At 43.7% G+C, this 21952-nt stretch overlaps 2 protein-coding genes and 1 non-coding gene across 5 annotated transcripts in view; 1 reads left to right on the top strand and 2 right to left on the bottom strand.

Annotated features, from left to right (window-relative positions):
• Positions 1–1507: 1507 nt before the first annotated feature.
• On the bottom strand, positions 1508–18573 carry TIMM23B (translocase of inner mitochondrial membrane 23 homolog B). Its single transcript, XM_066191574.1, has 7 exons — positions 18441–18573; positions 17956–18014; positions 15194–15287; positions 14900–14984; positions 12636–12694; positions 10182–10292; positions 1508–2148 (listed from the first exon to the last, which is right to left on the bottom strand). The coding sequence occupies exons 1-7, from the start codon at positions 18535–18537 to the stop codon at positions 2033–2035; spliced, it is 621 nt and encodes a 206-aa protein (XP_066047671.1). The 5' UTR covers positions 18538–18573; the 3' UTR covers positions 1508–2032.
• Positions 13212–13414, bottom strand: LOC136294292 (small nucleolar RNA SNORA74). Its single transcript, XR_010722355.1, has one exon. It is a non-coding gene; the product is annotated as a small nucleolar RNA SNORA74 (small nucleolar RNA).
• A 117-nt stretch (positions 18574–18690) lies between the features above and the next one.
• Positions 18691–21952, top strand: part of PARG (poly(ADP-ribose) glycohydrolase) — a 61392-nt gene continuing 58130 nt past the window's right edge. For 2 of the 3 annotated variants that reach the window (XM_066191571.1, XM_066191570.1), the window contains exon 1: positions 18691–18988. In XM_066191571.1, coding sequence (XP_066047668.1) covers positions 18853–18988 — 136 coding nt within the window. In that variant the 5' untranslated portion in view covers positions 18691–18852. Of the gene's footprint in view, positions 18989–20953; positions 21369–21952 lie in introns of those variants that run through there. The other variant, XM_066191572.1, reaches the window with a different exon arrangement.

The raw sequence follows: 21952 nt of genomic DNA, 5'->3' as shown, positions 1-21952 counted from the left end.
CAGATAATGTGCTAAGTTGTTCAAGAGTCAGCCTAGCCTTAAGGTTGTGCTAGCTATGACCTTGAAAAGGCTTGTTTCTATATTATCTCCAGTGTACCTGAAGAAGGAAATACATTTGTTAAGCTTCATGGTTTACCCACTTCAATTAGGGCAGACAGTTCCTGGGTCACATTTTAGTCCTGAAAAAGTCTTTAGAAAACCTAAGATACATTGCAGAGTTCCTGACATTTAAAAAGCCACCCCTGCCCCTTTATCAGCCCCCAAAACAGTTCTCAATCCTTCATCCAGCATGGTCAAGAGTGCAGGACCACAAGTCCAAGCAAGGGTGACCAGGAAACATGCAGGGGAGGAGCTCACTGATGCCAGTGGGGAGAGAAAAAGCTCAGAAGAAAGTGCACGGGTTTTCCTGATGTCCCATGTGACAGCACTGTGCAGATGAAGCCCCTGTCACCCCTCTGCAGCCTGCGAGTGGGGGACAGTTTTTTTTGGTGGTACAGCCCTCAAAAAATGCACGTTAGGAAGGAAGTCCAGCACTCACACCACGGCAGTAACATGCAGAGCACTATGGAAGTGTGGAACTTAAAAGGCTTAACAAAAACCAGCATTTACACAGGGGGTGAGAAAAGGGCTGCTTCCTTTATACTACTTTAAGTGCTGGCATAAAGCATCTAATGTGACCTGGTAGCCAAGCAAAGCTAATTGAGTTCACCTGTGAGGGCTCCTTAGCTAGAGCACTTGCTCTATAAAAAGCTGGTCTCAGTGGTTATTTGCTGCTAATGAGGCTTCTAAGAAAAGTGGCATTTCTTCTCGGGGGAAGGTAAGAGCTACCACCTTCCCTTTGCTACTTTTTGTTTTTATTGTGGTGTATACAATGTAATAATTAAGAGCCATTTCAGTAGCAAAAACTCAAATGTAAACTTGGTTTGCATCAAGTTGTCTGCTGACCAGTAAGTTTCCTGTTTTTCCCTTGCTCTGGCTTCCCTGTCTTCAGACCTCTTTAATAATTCACCTATTGAGTTATTTAAATGTGGAAGGAATGAGCTGTTATACAGTAACTCTAATTACTGAATTAATTCCCCACTTATTGTTTAATATATCTGCAAATGATGCTTGGTACATGGTTTAACACTGGAGAATGTGTAGGTTCATCACAGTCTTTGTTCTGCCAATAACCTATGAATGGTATTTCAGGCAAAAACTTTCTTGCTAATTAAAAGTCCTGTAATAGGTAATGAGTGCAGCTTTTATATTGTTCGGTTTCTAATTGTTGGCTAAATGAGTTCTGAGGTACTGGACCACCCAAATGCTTTGGTAATCCACTGGCAGCTGTTCTGCAACAGCAACTCTATTTCATCCATGAACAACCAGGTCCTTATTCGTTAGAGCAATTAAGGGAGTGAAGTCAAGCCCTGCTACGTTTACCATAACCTCTCATCAGGAGATGATCAGCCTGCCTGTTCACTCTCCCTCAGCCACCAATTCCCCCATGATTTCACCACACTGGTCCTTTAAAATGAATCCATAAATTGGCCACTGGATGCAGCACACTTTTGTAGCAGGAAGAGCAAAGGATAGAAATGGTATCGAGTAAGTACCACCCTTTTTATTCTGATGATGTCCCTTTAGCTAGCTTCCCTCGTGCTGTCAGACTGGCAAGCCCTGCCACGGCTGCTGGGGCTGCGCTGCCGGGCGAGGCGCTGGCACTGCAGGGCATGCTCTGGGGACAGGCCCTGCAGGCACCCGGGGAACCTGGCAGCGAGCAGGAGCAGCACTGGGGGCCCAGCACGCCTGGGGAGCGTGGCAGGGACGCTGTCTCGGTGGCCGCTCCGTTCGTCTGCAGGTCCAACAAATGTTGTTGCCTCTCCAGCAACTGGCTGGCAGGAAGGGCCAATCCAGCTACGCGGGGTCAAGAGGTTCCTCCCAGCACAGCTTCCATTGGTTTCACACTAATTGTAAATGAAATAGCAAGGGGCACCAGAGAGATCTGACAAGTGATTTGATTGGTGACTAAGCAAGCGTGTCCTTGCCCTGCTCACAGGGACTGCCGGGCTAGGGAGCCCTTCATGTGCTCCCAGTTGTTGTACAGGGCGTAGAGGCCGGTCAGCGTCAGACCCGCGATCCCACCTCGGGCTATCCCGCGCACTCCGCCTGCAAGAAACAGAACACATGGCAGCTCATTAGGGCTACTGGCAGGAAATGGCCAGGGAACAGCAGCTTCCAAGAAGCTGTTTAGATCCAGAGGCACCTGAACGAACAGTCCTTTCTTGAGTAACTCTCCAGAAAGAGTCCCTGCGCTTTTCCTATCTTCCTCTCCAACCTGCTGCCAGGCTCGTGGTCACTCGTTCCTGATCCTGACACTAATTCTGCTGGAATGACTTCCTCTCAAACTGTGTTAGCACTACTGCTTCAGGGAACCACTATGGAGCACTGGAAGCCAAGATGGCTTTTCCCAAGTCCTACTTAATCTATTTGATCTGTCCTTATTACATTTGTCTTTACAGTTAGACATGACTCTCCTCCAGTGACAAAATCTCCTCCTGGTTTTCAATTATGATAATTAGGTCTGGGGAGGAGGGAAGTAAGTGAACAAAACAGCAGCTGATAAGGACATGACATTGGGCTCCAGAGATTCACTAGGGCCATCATGCAAAACCTATCACTGCTTTTGTGTCTTTGGAGTTTTAAAACTTTTCAATAAAAAAATAGGAAGTAGATGAAAGGGATTAACTGGCAAGTATTTACTGTGGTGTACATTGAACAGCTTTCTTTATTCTTTTATTAATAATCAGAATGATCACCTTGCAATGGTAAAAATTGAGTCACACAGGCGATTAAAGTCTTAAGGTGCTAGTGAGCACTTTAGTGTAAGGCAGAAATACAGGGCAAGCTTGGCTCTTGCCTGCAGGTAGTGCACCTGGCTGGAGCTGGGAGTCAGGTGCCATCCTACCTCCACTCCGTCCATGTGAGGACTGGGCTCTACAGGGGCACAAGTAGCGACTTCTGTTGCTTTTACTGAACAGCAAAACACTTCTGTGCCTTGGCAGAGCTCCCTGAATGCACTATAAATGTACAGAACACCTGGGAGTATGACCCTCAATGCTAGGAAAACTTCAGTGAGTTTGATTCTGCAATGTTTATCATTGCAGCCGAACCAAGGTAGATAATGTGTACAGTGTATAGAACAAGGCCAGTTTCTGCTGACAGCAAGATAAAAACCCTGCCTGCTTTACTGGAGAAATCGGCAGTGCAGTTCAGGTTCCTCAAACTTGAAAGCAAATGTATCTCAGTAATCAGAGAGATTGTGTTTGGAGTTTTTTTTTCTTTCCATTATGGGTCTTAAAGTTGTCTCACAGAATTGCCTTTAGGCTTTTAGTGAGGCAAGAAGCTGCTGGCATCAGCTAGGCTGACACCGTGTTACCTGTGCTGCAAGGTTAAATGGGTTAACTGGAGTTGTTAAACCTCCCTGGACTGCCCAGGCATGCAATGAAACCAAGAGGCTGCAGAAGTGCGACTTGGTATTAGAAACCATGTCTAGCCATAGTTTCTAGAAATTTCACTGCCAGACCAGCTGTGAAAATTAAGAGTTTTTTAGGGTATAAGGCTAAGTTCACTGCTGTAACTGTTGAGAATTCAAGAGCTCTAAGAAAAGCCCTACTGAGTATGATCAATGTTCCTAAATCAGCATTTAGGAAAGTAAATGTAGATGTCTGTGTTTGCTAATTGATCCTCAATTTGTTGCACAAAAAGCTTTTCATATGAAGGGCTTGCAGCTGGGTACACAAAACTAACCATGTGCAAGCATTGTCTGGCAAAAAGCCACAGGTGAAATTTAAAGGACACTCTGTACAAAACAAGTATTTGAGATACTCTGTAAAAATCCTGACTCTTCATTCCTGCTGGGAAAAATGAATACAACATTAGAGGCCAATTTTCTGCTGTTCATATCAGGATTCAAGGGATCACAGCAGGAACTCCCAAAGTGGGCTCATGACCATCAGGTGTATGAGGAAATGTGGAACATCCCCACAGAATGCAATGCACTACAGAGCTGTGACTATTCCTGTAGGCTCTTTCCTCACCCCCAGGTTCAATTCCTCTCCTTTCCCCTTAAAATCCTATTCTTCCCATGCAAGAGCAGGTAGTTGAAGGATGATCAAGCCCGACTCCAGATTCTGTGCAGTTAGGCTTGTACAAGAAAGGTGGCATCTTTAATTCAGATGGCTGAGCTGTTTTCTGGCATCCACGTATGAGGACTTGAGATGCGCTGCTCCTACTGTAACAAATACTGGTGTTCGCATGTGCTGAGGCAGCCAGGTAAGGATGGCAGCTCTGAACCCACTGGCAGAAGTCAAGCACAGGGCCTAAAGCCATCTGTAGGCCTGCAGACAACTTAGGGACACCACTGGAGACGTTTTATGAACTGGGTACTAAATTTCAGCAGTTGGTACAGGTGCATGACTGAGAGAGAAAATATCCAAGAAAACATGCAACAAGTGTTTCTTTACCAGTGTTTCTATACTGTGCTTCTGCTAGAGAAAGGCGGGTTTTAGGTTTTTTTGGTAGCAGTTGCTCTTGGCTTCTGAACTACCCACAGTAATTACAAAAAAAAAAAAAAAGGAAAGAAAACTTTCCTTTCCCTAGTTGGTCAGATTTGTCTTTGAGTAAATATGTCCAAGTCTGTGGCAGGCTTCAGTAATGCACGTTAGAATGCAGCCCTGTTGCTGAGTGGAAAATCTTAGGGCCTCTGAGAAAATTAACTTGTTAACAAAAAAAAAGAGTAAACTCTCCACTCCCATCCCAGCTGTGTTTGCATGATAGAGTATGTTCCCACCCCTCCTCTGCAATCACTCTCTGCAAGCCTTTGATACCAAGTCTGCCCTGACAAGCCCTGCTGAAACGTGGCCGTGAGCCCCTAATCTTGCACGTCCCACTAAAGATAAAGGTTTCAGCTGACAAACACGTCTGGAAGCAGGTATTCTGAGATCAGGCACCTTGCACAAGAGTTGAGAACTGCTGTGGGTTTCCAAAGACAGATCTGATGCTCTCTAAATGGGAAATTAGCTCTCTGGCTTCAGCTGCTGTGTGCCCTTTCAGCACCAGGTATTGTCCCTCCTCTATGCATTTCAGTAGGTTCCAGCTTCCACCGGGCCACGGCACAGCTCAGCATCCCATGGCACACAGCATTCCAACAGCACTGCTCTGCATTTCAGCCTGCAGGAGCCACTCCTAACACTGAGCTGCACTGGTCCAGTGGGTAAAACCATGAGGGCAAAATCTTCCATTTAGAACCTTATTGCCTCTATTTTCAGAATGTTACTTCAATGTCCTGGGATAGTTCCTGGAACACTTAAAGCAAGAACCATCCAACAGCAAGGCACTACAAATATCTTCACCAAAACCTCAGCCCCACATACTTATGCCAAACAAAAGAATAATCTTTAAATTGCAATTAGTCTTCTGTCTTCCAATCTCTCTTGGATACTCTGAATGAAAACAGCTTCTCTTCCTCCAGGGCCTTCAGGAATAAAAATCCTTTTAAATGGTTTAAAGGGCTCAACTCAAGTGTACAAGGCAATCTCAGTTTGGCTCCAAACTCAAGCTCAGTAACCAGACCATCTGAACTATCAAGCAGTCATTTGTTTGAACATCTGTGGGTGGCCTGATGTCATTAGAAAATATCAAGAGTTTCCTCCTGTTGCTCCATGGGGTTCATTTCATGAAACCTTGTAAGTAGTGGGCAAAGTACATGGACACAGAAAATACTGAGGAAACTGATAAACTTCTATTTGGAAGCAAGACATATTCCAGAAAAGCATCTTCCATTTTCACATTGCTGCAACTAAGGCAGTAATGTGCTCAGAATACAGAAACAACAAAGCTTAACAGAGGGAACATTTCTTGCAGTTACTGTGCTATGAAGGCTGAATTAGAAAAAACAGTAGCAATCTACAATTTAATTTACTGGTTTGGAAGTACTAGAGCTGTGTAAGTCACTTTGCAAACATGATTAAAATTTGCTGTCTTCTCACTGAGTGAAAGCAGCAGCACCTGACTGAAAGGAGGCTACTTCAGCTGCGGTGAATGGCACCTGCAAATCCCTGCAGCTCTGAGTTCACTGCTCCTGCCTAGCACAGCTGGGCAGCACTGAAGACAGCACTGCTCTCAGTGGCTGTAGTGCTGCTTGTACATTGTTCTTCTCTCTTCCTTATTTCAGATTTAAAAAAATCCTTTCTCTAAACATCATTTGATTGATAATCCTATAGACTTGTTATGTTCTTTAATAAAGGGCTTCCTTAATTTCCAAAATGCCTGACAGCCCTAAATTTAAGTGATGACAAGCAAGTTCTTCACTTTTTCCAAATACTGCAGCAAAGATATCCCAGGCCTCTACCTGCAGCAATCACCCAAAAGCTCTTCTTTCCCCCTCCCCAGTCAAGAGAAACAAGAAAACTGCCTTGTCTGGCCCAAAGAAAAACATGGGCTGGGCTCAGAGAACAAGCTTTTTACAGCTCAAGAAGTTGTCAGCTAACACAACTGCCCTGAACTACCCACTGGATGTCACAAAACTGATCTTTAGCTCCAGCCAGATTTTACTGCTGGCAATAAAACATTTAGCCCTTCCTAATTCATAACGTATTGACTTTCCAGGGCTGTGTTCTGAGGTCTTAAAATGACAACTACTGCCTTCAGCTATTGCTAGCGTGCAATTCCCTTCTTTTCAGACACACACAACATTTTCTGTACCAAGTTAGGTGACATCTGTTGTTCCAAAGGGATGAGATGCTGTACCTAGGATCGAGGTCCTACTGCACAAAAGTAAACAATGGAATTTGGCTTGTCCAAAGAATTAAGTTTACTTTTGTTGCTGTTATCCCTAACCTCGAGAGGAAAAAATTATCCCAGAAAAGGAACATCTACAATCTGTGTAACCCTCAGAGAAGAGGTAAAGGCTGGTTAACTTTTTTGCTTACTGAAGTCCATCAGGAATTCCAGTGAGAAATTAACTGCTGTCACACTGGGTCAGGCCAAAGTCTCACCTAGCTCAGTATCTTTTCCTGAGTGATCAATCCTGCATGCCTGAGGAGGAGTGCACGAGGCTCAGCCAGCTGTCCCTTTGTGACAACTGGAACCATGCATTTTCATGGCGGGAGGGTAGCCAATCACAGTAGCACAGTGACATTGATTTTTGTTTGGTGCCTTGTTACTTTCATGACTAATACAATTAGATGAAAACCAAATGAAGATGGTCAGTTTAGAAAAGAGGTTGAAAACACATGCAAGGAGGCTAAACATTTGTTTTAAGATACATTTGTAACATTTACCAGAAAAAACATAGCATAATTTCTGCCTTTGCTTAAAACTGAAGAACAAAGAATAGCATCTTATTAAATGGAAAAGCCTTCCTTGTGGACTTAGGATATCAGAGCCCCTTTTAGAAAAACTCAAATTGACTGAGTTGCTGTAACATTTCTATTGCATATGCCACTGGCAGAGGAACCCAAAGGGTTTTCTTCTAACTGTTACCCAAACTGAATGTTCTGGGTAGAAGTTAAGTGGTGAGCTCAAAAAATTGCTCCCATGAAGTTGTAAGACTGGTGAAACAAATTAGTATGTACCCGTATCGCTGCATTTGGGCTAAAATCAAGTCAGCAATTGTGGCTTCAAATTTAAATAAACGTGAAAGCCAGAGATCACTTTGGCCAGATAAATTGGGCAGAAGTTGTTTCAAAACTCCTCAGGCATGCAGTACTGCTGAGATGGAGCCCAGCTATCACTGCTTTTAATGGGGATTGAATTGAACTGCTTCAGCCACTTCAATGGGAAGTTTCAGTGAGTGATGGCACTGCCACTGCACGCCGGGAGGGAGCTCAATTGCCACTGTCCTCACTTGCAGAGTTTTCAATCCTCTCTTCTCCCACACAAGCTGTGTCAAGTAGCTTTACACAAAACTGCTGACAATCAATGGCTTTAGAACGTGCACATTCTGTTTGACTGCTGCCATTTTGGTAATGATTAACACTTCTACAAGGACAAATTGTGAAAACTGGGACCATTTTGCGGCAACAAACCTCAGCCTTCACAAAGTCTTCCCGCTATTTTTTTTCCTGTCCACTCATCACATGCTTAATCATTGGTTTCAGATATTCAGTCTGGGTTTTGCAGTGTACACAGGAGTGGTTTTCAGTGCAGCAGGGCTGCTGATGTGATTCCTCCATCAGTGCCGTGGTTTAATCATGAAGTTATAGTAACAGACCTGCCATACATTATCCCACTTCTTCTTAAGTATGTTCCTGATCTCTTTATAAAGCAGGAATGATGGAAGTGGGAAATCTGAGCCTCTGAACAGCACTGCCTGCAACTTTGTATCCACCCCGTGTAGACTACAGAGCAGCCTTGATTTGCAATGGCACGTTTGTGTGAGCTTCCAGCTGAGACTAAAATACGGAGATTTATAACTCAGTCTCCGTGACAGCTTTTACATTTTCCTTCTCTTAATGCCAACACATCACAGCACTCCACGTAACACAGACAATTATTACAGTCTTGATATGTCAGATGTGTGCTGATCTCTTTCATGGTTTAAATATGGTTTAAATATTCAAGGTTTTAAGGTAAATACATACATGATGAAGTGTAAAGGCAGAACTTTAAAGTTTTACCATAGAGAATAAGGAAGGGTGTTCTGGCATAAGGTGACAGGAGAGGCAGCAGCTTCTCGGCACTATGGCTCATGTGCACAACACACACCTGAAATACAATACTGTAACAAATAGAGATTTACTGACTTCATGTGCCTTTGTCAGGGCTGCCATTAGCTCTGCAGATCTTGTGCTACAAAACAAATGTCCCACTGTGCTCTGGTAATAAAAACCTTAGTAGTGTCAGATGACTGCGCGTGTGACTGGAGTAGTTATCCATGGTTGCACTGTGCCAAAAAATGATTACACATAATGCCAGCTCTGTACTTTTGAAAGGTAAGGGGGATGCCTCTGCTGGAGTATTAGATGACAGTTCTCCTTATTAATGAACTCCTACAGAAAATGTTAGGCTTCTGTATGCTACTCTTTCCAGCTGTTCTTGGTAATCTGCCATGTGACTCATGAAATCCCAAGGAAAAAATGGATTACAGGAGAGCTATGTGCCCTTGCGAAGTTATGAGCCTTGTATTTATGAAGACTGCTCCAGCCAATTATTTTTGGCTTCAGGTAGTCTAAGCCATCAGGAAAACAGACTTACTCAAACTGTTTTGCCCCATATATAAAGCAGGCCTTCAGGACACTGTTAAGACACTGAGGCTCAGTTAGACATGACAAAGTACACAGGTTAATTCTTGCATTATCTCCTCCATAAAATGCAGATGAGTCACGCAGCCAAACATTTACCGAGTTACTTAAAACATTAAACTTTTTCCATGTGCTAATGTCAATCTGTGGTACCCAGTAATCCTCTAAAAAAGATGATACCTCAAATTTTTAAGCTTGGAACATATGTTGACAGTCATTTTACTGATGAAGCTCAGACCCTCTCTCCTGCAAACAATTCAGTTTGCATCAGCAAACTCACCTTAAATCCATGCTGCTAAGTAATAATTTCATAAATACATCAATTTCTCTGTGTGAGGTTTTTGCAGCTCCAGGTACCACCATCATGTGAATTACTATCACAAGGATCACTTGTAGTAAGTTTCATCTTCATGCAATCAAGCTCTGTGCTCTGTGTTTTCCTTCCCTGTCCCCATTCACTCTGGAAGGTATTCCCATTTGCCTGCATCCACTGATGGACTTGAGAAACAATTAGTTTTGTTCCTGCTGTTGCTGAAAACATGGCTAGGAATGAGGCGAGTTTATACTTTATACAACCCCATGTATCTGAGGAAATAAATGACTGTTTCTTCAGTATATATGTACAACAGTCATAATTTGGCTCTCATGATTACTATCAGTCCTGTGTAGTTGCAAAGAATCAAATTAAATTCAGCTGGATTTTTTTTTTTTTGTGCAAGTTTTCCTTAAGTAGCCTTAGTTGGGTGTAAAACATTGTGTGTTAGGGGATATTGAGCTAATAACCATTTTTACACTGTCAATTTTCAGAGCAGGACAGTATTTAGTAAAAGTATTGAGAAACCTAATAACTAGGACAAGCGCAAGAGAAGGAAAAAGAGAAATATTTTGCTACTCTACCAGTGCTTTTGTATAGCATTCCTGTCAAGGTTCCAGCAGCTATGGTGTTCAGGTCATCTTCTGCACCTCGTGTTTTTTCAATGATGACTCCAAATGCACTGTAAAGCAGAGCTGGGGGAAAAAAATTAATTAAAAAAACCTTGCACGGTCTGAGGCCCAAAGCTTATAATCCAGGCTTCATGTAGCTATTTAGATTACACTTCTGAAGAACAGATTTTCTGCTTATTTGAAGGGAATCCTCTGCAAAATCCCATCTTTGGTGTTTCTTTTCCAAATCTCTTCCTACACAGCTATTTCTTCTTTCTCCAGCTGTAATTTGGTTATAAAGTAGCATTCTTCATGACAATATGTGCTATAAAGCACTGACTGAAGTTTAAGCCTATTCTGCTAGTTCGAATTTGTTTGTAAATTCAAGGTTTAAATTTGTACTGGCAGTTTCACGCTGTCTTCTGTGGATGCCATGAAACTAAACCCAGCACTTTCTAGGTAGAGAAAATTGCTGTCTGTGTGTGAGTGATGAAATGTGAGTTAAGAACAGCATTCAGATCATGCTACCAAGACAGCCTCCCTGTCTTGACGCCTCACAACATATTTCACACAGACAAAGAACAGTGGAGGATGTCATCATTTTGAAGTGATAAAGTCAATGCCATTTAATTCATTGCTTGCCTTCCAAGAATTTGAAATCTTTCCTTCTGCGGAAAGGCAGTAAATCCTTCATAAATCCTTCATAAGCAACCATAATAATGTCAATGAGTTAACAGCAGCATTGTTCTCCATCCAGCACAGGCAAGGGTATTTTAGCTTGTCTTAGCAGCAAGTAGATTGACAATGAGGGAAGGAAGAGCTGAATTCAACACAATTTTTTAAAACAGTTCCACACAGATGTTGCCTCTGTTCAGGAACAGAATGACAAAAATTCTCAGTAGTGACAAAAAGAATCTCTGAGCCACAGAAAGGCTGCACAAGGTGAAGTAAGATGCAAAAATAATTCAGCTCCTTGAAAGGAATTTCTCTGGTAGCTAGGGCAAGACAGAGGTCCACCAGAATCCCAAATATAAAGTTCTGCTTAACTCTGTGATTTTGGAGGCCATATTTTGTAAGAAAAATAACAATTTGTTACTGGAATGCACAAACATTTTCTTGAGTAATCTTTCTTCAAACACAGCTGAAAAAACCTGTTAATGTGTCACTTCAACTGAAACCTTGAACTGCAGTCTGCCTGCATCTCAGTTCTCAGACATGTTTTTGTTAGACTTGGAACAAAGAAAAATCCAAACAAAAAATGCCCCAATAAAACTCAGCAGGCAACATGCATTTCTTACAGGAAAAGTGCCTTTCTTGCTGTAGCACAGAATCCTATCTCTAACTCTATTCTGCCTCAAAAGCTAATGCCTAAATTAAAGGGCAGCTAATCTGCTCTTCAGAAATAAGACTGAAATAAAATGTGATAGAGGCAACTTAGCCTATTCTTTGATGCATTTCTCAAAAGTCAAACAGATGTAGACTGGGTTATAACATGATGTAGTCTCTGATTTTAATATTGCTAAGTTCTACTACAACTTTGTAGGAAAACAAGTTCCATCATTATTTTTCTTCAAACTAATTTAATTGATTTTGGATTTCTTCTTTTGAAGTTACTGCATCAGTTTTCATTTTTTAAGAATGTGGAATACTGGGGGGAGATAAAAAAATCTGTAATTTCTAGGGCATTAGTTATTTCACTGACTTTTATAAAATCTCATTTTTCTGAGTCAACTGATGTGATCTCATTCCACAGCCCCCTCCCACCCAAACCTCAGCTTACAGAAGTTTTTTTTCTCATACATCAAACTATTGGTCATTTTCTTTTCTTTTTTTCTAACCCACGTTAGTTATAAGCAACATTTAGGTTTAGTCAGTGGTCTCATGTGTGATTTTTCTAGCTAATGTACCATCATTTAAAGCATAAATCTGTGTACTGATTTCTTCTTGAATCTGTGTACACATCTCTTCTTCACATAAACATTTTGTTGAGTCAAACAGGAAACAAACACTGGGCAGTTGATCACATGACCACAGAGTCTCAATGTAGGTTATTAAAGTTATTTCAGAAATATTAAATCATATTTTTGCGTTAAGTTGTAATTTAACTGGAATTTATTAACGAGTAAACGTTATCTGTTATTTCTAGTTATTTCTTATACAGCTAGACTTTGTTTATAATATAGTAAAAAATTTGGGGTTTAATTAAAGGCTTTTGGCTCCTTATGCTGCAAATCCTATTTTAGCCTTTAATTTCCTTTTTCTTGTTTACTGAAATACTCTCAAGCCCCCAAAGAAAAAACCTTGCACCTTTTCCTGATTTAATAATGAAAATTTAGAGAATACTCCTACTCAGACAATACACAAATACACTTTCCCAACAATTACATCTTTAAATTGCCTTCCCTATGAAGGAATGACTTTACTTACCCAGTGATCCCAGAGTGTTAGCCCATAACGCTCCTTGCCTTGTCACCATATTTAGAATTCTATAAAGGAGTTAAAGAGGTGTGAAAACCTTTAGTACTCTGTGTTTACATCAAGGCAGTGTTTATGACAGTAGGGCTTGTGTGTTTATACTATAGATGTGGTTAATAAAACTGCAGTGATGAACTAAAAGCTTTTGAAAGCAGATGTTCAGTCCTGTCAAGTCTTAAGAAAATCTTTCTCTTTTTCAAGGCAAACTTAACCCCCCCCAAGATTCAAATCTCTTCTTTTCAAATTACTTTCTAACCTGAGTTGTCCCTCCTTACGTGGTGACTGCACACAGCTCCTGGAATAACTGATACACCTTTGCAGACTTAGCTGGGTGAAAGGTCTCCAAGAAAGCCTGTGCTTCTCTACAAGGACCGTGTGTCAGGAGTGTGGGGATGCCTGAGCAAACGGTGTGGGCAGTAAAGCAAGTCTGGACTGCAGCAGTCAGGAAGGAAAGAGGCAGTCCCTTCCAATCCCATCTGCCCACTCAGCCCCCAGCGAAAGCCCAGAGGTGTCTGTGTGTAAGGACTGAGTGTAGGCTTCCAGACTAGCACTAAAGAGGAAAACAGAACCTTTAGTGCGCTCTCAGGGAAGCACAATGCCACCCCTTGCTGGCACCAGCCGCCTCCAGAACAGTGACAACAGCGGCCACAAGGAATGACTGATCTTTATCTCCCAGCAGTGTAACACCATCTCAGGCACAGTATTGCTCTGGACAGCTGACTACCACTGGAACTTAGTTCAGCATTTAATGTCTGACACTTTTATTGCTTTATGCTCCTTCTGATTTAGATTTCCATTGTCTTTCCTTTTTTTTTTTTTTTTATAATTTTCATTAGGACACAGGTCATTATTGAATATGGTTAGGCAATGAACTAAACAATAATGGAGTATTTCATTTAGAAACAAGAGGGGAAAAAAATATAAGAGGCCTAGGGAATTGGTAACCTCTCCTTAATTACAACCCCCACCTTTTAACTTTATATTCATTCTGAATTGATAAGAGAATCAGTAATTCTAACAACCATGGCATACTGTGAGGTATTTGATGACAAGTGAATAACAGCAAAATTAAAATTCATTAAGAAAGCAATCTGTGTACATTAAGGATAAATTTGGAGGAAATCTAGCTAAGCAAGTTTGTTCTCTGCACCTGATGAAGGAAAAACAGAACTTAATGCACTGCTGGAAGGTGATGACCTTTAGCAGACCTTTGCCTTGCAGAGCCAGGATAAGAGCAGTGTGTGCACTGACTGCCACCTCCTGGGCTTGACCTGCTGAAGTTTGTGTTTAACATCCACTCTGCTCATTCCAAACCCTGAAATACAATTCTGTTCATCTAGAGCATTATGAAAGAGTCAAAATTAGAGTGGTGAATATTTTGATAAAGAAGGGGATGAATACAGAAACAATTTAAAAAGGAGCAGAGCCAATATAAACTGTACCAGGAAACATTCAATTCCTCTTCTAAAATTCCCTTGTTCTAAAGTATTCTGGGAGTGAAAATTTCCCATGTTTTCCCCCAATTATTCTGTTCCTCTGCTTTCCAATATCTCTTTGACTTGGCTTTCCTTTAGTTATGTCTAAGCTACCACTATTTTAAGATGAGACATCCTGTTGAAACGTGTTCCTGTCTTTGCTGCATTCTTTCAAACAATCAAGGTAAGGTGAAAACATGGCAATGTCATGGATGCCACAACCCAGAACAGCTCCCCACTGCAATGCCTGCACAGCAGCATGCACCAGTGTCATCCCTAATGCAAATCCAGGCAGGCCCAGCTCTGCATTTGAATCTTTTCCTGGTTGTGAAAAGCTTGGGAAAGAAGGGAGACCCGTGCTCAGATAAATTGCTGCAAAAAATAGCTCAAGGCAAACACTGCTGCTTCTGGGAATATTTCTACATATAAAAACACTGCTTGGACTTTGAAGTAGATTTTTAGTAAACATCAAAGTAGTAATTATTTCTCAAATATTTCAAGTAAGTCACAGGACATACCACTTGTTACTAAATAAAAAGCAAAAAGGCTGAACTGAACATCACTGTAACTAAAAACATGTAATAACTTGATCAAGACAAATACTGACTCCCATTTGTCCCCAGTAAACAAAAAGAACCCAAAACATTTATTTTTTGCAGTACATTCAGATCTAACCTTGTATGAACTGGAAGAAACAACTCTGTCACTAAGAAGTACAATTTTTTTAGATGGAACACTTACTGTACATTTCTAGGTTTTGACCATGCCATATTCTGTGTCTCCTTCAAGCCAAGTCTCAAACCATTCAGTGCACCAAATGCTGCCCCTAATTGGAATAATATCAGTTATTACTTCTTAAGAAGAAAAAGAATAAACAATACTAGAAGCAAATACTGAGAATAGAATTCAGTGTTCAAACTAAAATCAAATATCTCTTTGCTTAAGACTAGAACAGAAACTGTCTTGCAGAAGAAGCCATTTACAATCTCATCAATCACTGGAGAGCTGGGAAAAGTGAAAACCGCAACCACCCACCTGTCATACAACATCCTCCAATGGTAAAAAAGGCCAGCTCAAATCTGCCCCGAGTTTTGTTGGCTCCTGTGGGCAAGATAAACTCGTCTGTATCCTGGGGGAAAACAAAAAATATTGCTTTTGTATTTTCCAAGTCTAGTTCAAAATGTAAGCCATATTAATTTTTTTCTTTAATCCATGCAATAAACTGAAGATGGATGAGTATTTTTGGGAAGTTCTTTCTTACAGTAGCAATGTACAGAGATGGAATATACTATGTGCATCCTGCATTAAGCATGAAAAAGGACTGTAAAAAGTTCAATTGGCTGAGGACTTTTTTTTTTTCCCCTAGCTGTGCTAACTTCTTATAAATTCCATCAGTCCGCCAAGGAACTCATACTGTGTGGGTTGTGGGTTGTTTTTGTTTTTAATGACTATTTGCTTAATTATCAATTACATCTTGCAGCAGGCAATACAAGTCTTCCAAAAACACTCCTGTTGTCTGATTACATAGCACTGTCTCCTGACTGAGCAACCCAGTCTGATACAACAATGAATTAAGTTTCCCACTACTCTGATACTGAATAAAAATTGCCTTTTTATGAAAAGAGGTAGGTCCTTGCACTGAAATAAGTGACCTATTTTAAGGATGTGGAAAATGCAAGGAGTACACTCAAAACTAGTGATGATCAGGCACGAAATATGCGAGGTTGGGTAATTTTTTACTTGTCCATCTTTCTCCCACAGGGACATGCTTGTGTTCTTGCACATCAGTGGTCTAAAAAGCTAGAGAAATGGCCTAGAGAAACTGGCATATGTGTAGAGATAAGGTGTGCCAAGGCACTGCTTCAGTAGGAGACACTGAAGATGCCTGCTGTTGATAAGGTGCTGAAGCAGCAAATCTCTTAAGCTTCTGTGTTTTCCAGTCACAGTATTATCCACCCCTACTTAACTGATACATGACTCCCACAGCTGCAGGCTCAAGGAAATCCATTCTGAGGGGTTTTACTGGCCCACACTTGACACTGAATGTGAATGGCAATACAGAAAAAACAGCTCCTAAAATTGTGAATAGTGTTATCAATAAAATGAACTGATAATATGGTTTCTATCTTCCTTGTAACTAGACAGTTGGAGAAATTCAGTGTAAGATTCTCAACAGTAAGGCTGACTTCCTGCTGCATTCTGAAAACAAACACATGGCCTTTAAACACCAGGAGACCCTCACCTCTCCACATGCACCTTCACAGAAACCCCAAATTTAAAGGCTAATTATTGAAGTTCTTTTATTCTGAAATATTAGCTCTTTTTCCTTCAGTATTTAGAATCCTCGGAACCTGTGGAGACTGTTTAGTGCAACCCCCACTGTTAAAGGAAGGGTCAGTTAGTGCTGGGCACTCAGAGCCATTCCCATGTCTTGTGATTCTCTAAGGAAGGAGACCTCACAGCTCGCATGGGCAACTTTTTCAGGGAAAAAACGGAATTCCCTTTTATTTCAATGCACTTTGCTATTACTTCAACACACTAGTGGTAAACATGAAGGGCAGAGAAGTGTTACAACACAGACTGCAGGCTCCAGTGTTACATCAGTATTTTTAGAACTGTATCATGACACTAATGCCAACTCCTTTGCATTTAAAGCAAACTTCTCTTCTGTTTCTAAAATCTCTTAGTACACACACACTGTTCCAAAATCCCTGCTATGCTGTTTATAACACTAGCATGTTCTCAGACAAACTGTACTAACTAAAGAAAACAACTTTACAGAGTGTTTTTGGAGAAAGTCTAAATAATCTCAGCTTCTTTCTGACCACTCAACAGCAGCCACAGTACTGAACCCACTTCCACCAGAAGCATAGCTGGGGTTTTCTCTCCTTCTGGGAATGTTACATTGTAATCTGGACTCCAACAGCTTTAGGGCCCAGAACTTCCTGCAGAGCTTCCACTCACAAAAGAAACAGTGACCCAGAGTACCAGGAAACATGGCACGGAGCTTAGCAGATACTGTGCAATTGTAAACCTTCAAGTGCAAATTCTACAAAACTTCATGTTCTCAGATACCAGGAGCCATATGTGTAGAAAAATACTAAATAAAATCATTGACCTGCATCCTAATTGGATTAACTTAAACATTTGCAGCTACAGTTAATACTTATGAAAAAGGAAAACATTACTTGATTTTTTCCCCCTTATGATGGCCTTGTTTGATATTAACTGATATTAAGATGTGCAATTGTGACAGCTACATTATTCTATAGAATAAAATGGGAAGTTTTACTTCATCATGGTCTCCCTTCAGCTGGGTAATGACATAAGGACAGTGATGTGAAATTGGCGGCTGCTGTGATGGCAAAGCCTGTTATCAGATCTGAACACCTCAGTAAACTGATGGAACTCCTCACAGCTCAGAAAACTCATCCTTGAAAAGTGGGGAGAGGTTCTGGCTGCTCTTGCTGATTGAAGGGGCTCAGGGGAGGTATGAGCAGTGCCAGGACTTGTGTGAGTTGGGCGGTCTACCTCAAGGCAGGGAGGGAGATCTCCTTCCTGACACAACAGCCCTACCTATCCTCTGCATTATCAGGGCTCGTTTTCTTCTAGATGTCACAGCACTCCAAAATTTATTGGGGACAATACTGAAAAAATTGTTTCTTTCCACTGTTCTTCAGTTCAGGACTTCGGTGCAGAGTGCTCAGCACTGCAGGAGGTTTGAGGTGTTCACCTATGGTCATGCAAACACTGAAATCGAGTTCAACACAACAAATACAAGCCACTGTCTCTCTCACCTGTACTAGGTACTTGGGGTCCAAGTTTAAATACGGCGACAAAGGGCTCATCCCAGTTACTAAAAGGAAAAAATATAGAGCACTTTAACACCAACTTCCGTCGCAACAAATCACATCCCGTAAAGCAAAAAGGGGCAGACCTCACGCGTGACAGCAAGGAAAATTCTGCCCTGAAGTTGCCCCACTCCTTAAAAGGCGGCCCGGGCCGGCAGCTGCGCCTTTGCCGGGAGCGGAACGGGAGCCGCGGGGACGGGGAGAGCCCCGTGTCCCCGTGAGCAGCGCCCGTGGCCACACGCGGCCCCGCCGAGGCCCGGCTCCTCCGCGCCCCCCCGGGACCAGCGGCGCTGGGGCTCGGCGTCCCGCGGCCGGGCGGCGGCGGAGCCCCGGGGCCGCGTGATCCCCACGCCGGCACCGGCCTCCGCCCGGCCCTGCAGCGGCCGGTGCGCGGGCGCTGCCCCCCCCGGGCCGGCCCCGCCAGTACTCACGCGGCACCCCGGCCAGGTCGGCGTGCGAGTACCCGAGGCCGCCGGCGCCGAAGAGGCCGCCGAGCCCGGTGCCCTTGGAGTTCCCGCCGCCCTCCATGGCGGCCCCGCGCCCGCCGCCTCGCCTCCGCCGACGGCTGCCGTAAAGCGCCGCCGCAAAGCGCCGCGCGGCCCCGCTGCTTTGCGGGTCGCCATGGCGACGGGGTGAGGCGCGCCGGGCGCCATCTTGCTGCGAGCGCCGTGCCCCGCCGGCCGCACGCCGCTCGTTCCCGGCCCCGCCGCGGCCCCGCGCCTTGGGAAGAGCCCGGCGTGCGGGACGGAGGATGCGGACGGGAGGAGCCGCTGCCGCAGCGTCGCGCCGTCCCCGGGGGGCGGGTGCCGGCCGGCCCCGGCGGGCAGGGCGGCCCCGCCGAGGATGAGCGCGGGCTGCGGGCGGGAACCCCCGCGGAAGAGAGCCCGGCCCGGCCCCGGCAGCCCCGGCGGCGGCTCCCAGGGAGAGCGGCAGGAGGGGCCCGGGGGCGGCAGCTCCGCCACCGCCGTGGGGAATAAAGGTTTGTAGCGACTCCGGGGCGGCGGGAGCGGCCGGGCGCGGAGCGGGGCTCGCCGGTGTCCGTGCCGCCCCCGCCTCCCCGGGCCGCCTGCCGCTGTCGGGTGCGGGACGGGCAGAGCTGGGAGCGCTGCTCGGCGCCCCCCGCCAGCCCGACCCGCCCGCGGCCGCGCCTGGGGCTGGGCGGGAGGAAGAGGAGGAGGAGGAGGTCACCGGGCCGGGGGCTCCGGGCCGCCGTGTCCCTCTCCGCCGCTCAGGGCGTCCGTGCCGTGCTGCTGCCTTGCTGGGCAGCGGTGAGCGGCGGGGGCCGCATGTGCCTGTGCACGGAGCCCCCCGGAGCTGCCCGTCCTCGTCGGGCTGGAATTGTCTTTAACTTCGCCTCCCTGTGCCAGCGTGTCCCCACGGTGTGGTCAGTGCGCGCTGCTTCCCCTTGCAGATAGCTCTGGGTGCAGGATCTTTACACTGGTCTTGTGCCTGATTCTTTGCAAGTTTCCATTTAATAGTGGAGATCATCGACGAGGGGTGTGAGCTGCTAAAGGTAGCGTGTTCCGCAGGAGAGGGGACAAATACCGCGGGAAAAAAGGCTTTCAGCGGGGATTGTGCCAGGCTGTCACACAAGAGCAGTGAATGACTGGAGTAGTGACAGGAGCTCACATAAGCACGTGGCTGCCAGCTTGAAGCGCTGCTGGCCCCATGGCGTGGGGTGGCTGCTCCTCCTGCCGCCCAACAAAGCTCTGTAGACGAAGTTCCCACGAGGCTTCCTTAGTTTGTTTTCTATTTGGAGTTAAAGATAGTAAATCAAATTTCAATGCACATCTTTCAGCAATACAAAGGAATGCATGGAAGGGGAAAAAGACCCCAAAGAGATTTGCTGTTGAGTTAAACCTCACTAACCCCTAAGAGGCAGCTTTGAGTAGATGATTGGAGTTAGAGGTGTACACTCCTACCGAGTAAATGAGAACCTTCTGAAAATTAGGGTATTCTCCTCAAAGGTAGTAGGGGATTATTTCTTTTATGGGAATAGTTTGGGGAATTTTGAGTAGAAGTAAAGATGCCATTAAAAAAAAGACAGCAAAGTCTTGTTCTGTTGTTTATGCTGAGAATTAACATATGTTGTCTTTTTGTTGCCTTTTGTTTTCACCACTTTATCTGTAGCTAAAAGCCATGCTGGAGGTATGAAAGTGGTGTGTGTTGTGTTGGAGGGCTTACATGGCTGCTCAGATGTTGAAATTCAATCTAAAGCGATTTTGTTCTGTTCTGGTGCTGCTGCCATCATTTCTATTTATTGTGCTAATGAATAAGTATTTCTTCCTCAGCACAAGTGTGCACCTCAAGAGATAGTCAGCTGCCTTTGAAGAGGCATTTAAAACATTTGTCCCATGTTTTAACATGTCTCTTCAGGTTTTAGTGTGGGTTTGGTTTTTTTTTTCTGGCTGCCTACATGTAGGCAATTTGGATTAACACTTCAAATGTTAGAAGAAGATGAAATTTGCTAATCAGAATGACTAGTGGATTTAAATTTAGCAAATCTTTGGAAATAAAAATATTTCGGTTCACCAGATCTGTCAGTGTGTTATTTGTGTCTGGGTGGGGTGAGGCTGAGTGTGAAGGAGTGGCTGATGATGGCACAGGTGTCCTTGTCCTCGTAGCCCCCATCCAGGTTGGCTCTGCTCCCTGCTAACCCTGGAGGCAGTTTTGCACTGCTGTTTGTGCCATTACAGCATAACTGAAAATGATTTTAGTATTCCCTGGAGATTACTTCTAAAAATTGTGGTCTCCTCCGATGAGGGTATTTGATAAGCAGCTGTCTAAGAGTGTTCAAGGCCTTGAATGTCAGGAGAAGTGTTTATGAAACAATGTCTCTTAAGTTACCTGTGGCCTGAGCCATCTTTGTTACAAGTTACACAACCTCCATTTGCAGAACCCTGCTGAGACTTCCCATGCTCAGAGAAGTCAGACGTGATTTAGAGGTTTTGAAGTTCTGCAAAGCTCCTGTTACGGTAAGGTGCTGCAGCTGCTCCTTACCCAGCTGGAAGCAGTGAGCAAACACCTTGCACAGCCAGCAGTGGCAGGGAGATGCTTTCTCTTGGCAAATGGAGAGAAAGGGACTTGAAGCTAGTTGCCAGATATGCAGAATATCTTTAAATAACAACAACAAAGCTAAACACCCCTTATACTAATAAAGAATGTTTTTCAGTTTTGAAAGAATTGCTTTGAATTTTTTCTCCCCATTCTCCCCCCAGGTCTCTGCATAGTTAGATCACATGTTGCTGTTCTACTGAAAGCTTGTCTGAGCTGCAGCAACACACAGATAAGACTGGAACTGTGTTGTTGGTAGTAAATCTGAAGAAATTGCATCCTTCATTTTGTTGCTGTTTAGGAGAGTAAGCACTGAAAAGCTTTTCAAACTGTTTATGGATGGAGGGGAAAGGAGAAAGTCCTTTTCTGAGTGCTTGTCACTTCTAGTGTGTGCTATGCTTATATTGAGCCTTATGTTTCACAGTATGCTACATACAAATAAAGGTCTTGGATGGGTCCTCAAAAATGCCTTGTTGTTTGTTCTTTTCTGATTTTAAGTTATGTCATATTGCCTCTTCATTCCAAAATTCAGCAGAAGCTTTTGAGGCTCACTGTGGTGGTGCTTAAAGGTAATGATGAGAGCTAGAAAGTTCAAATTCCTTTGGATTGTTTTTTTAATTCTACACATACTTTCAACCTTTTAACTGTATTTTTAAAAAAGGTTGGATGAAACAAATCCCACCACACACCATGCCTGGAATTTATAAAGATTATTACAAAACCTTCAGCTGCTGACTGATGCAAATTAAATATTGCATCACATGTGGTTTTAATACTGCTAGTGTCTGGATGTTCCCTATAGCAGAGATGCTAATGAGGGCTTAATTGGTGGTGTTTTTATCTTCACCCAGTACAAGTTATCTTTGTCATATGCAATGATGTTGCAGTT

Source organism: Chamaea fasciata, unplaced genomic scaffold (genome assembly GCF_029207755.1).
Source record: "Chamaea fasciata isolate MVZ Bird 193981 ecotype frontalis unplaced genomic scaffold, bChaFas1.0.hap1 SCAF_9, whole genome shotgun sequence".
Taxonomy (NCBI): domain Eukaryota; kingdom Metazoa; phylum Chordata; class Aves; order Passeriformes; family Sylviidae; genus Chamaea; species Chamaea fasciata.
The sequence above is the reverse complement of the archived record's forward strand: the minus strand, read 5'-3'. Positions and strand labels throughout refer to the sequence as shown.

Bases quoted from the DNA above. Each gene is read 5' to 3' on its own strand.
- TIMM23B (XM_066191574.1), bottom strand. From the start codon at position 18,537: ATGGAGGGCGGCGGGAACTCCAAGGGCACCGGGCTCGGCGGCCTCTTC. The intron at 12,695-14,899 runs GTAAGTGTTCCA...ACTCCTTTATAG, and splicing joins TCAAAACCTAGAAATGTACA to AATTCTAAATATGGTGACAA. The intron at 10,293-12,635 runs GTAAGTAAAGTC...TTTTTCCCCCAG, and splicing joins TAACACTCTGGGATCACTGG to CTCTGCTTTACAGTGCATTT.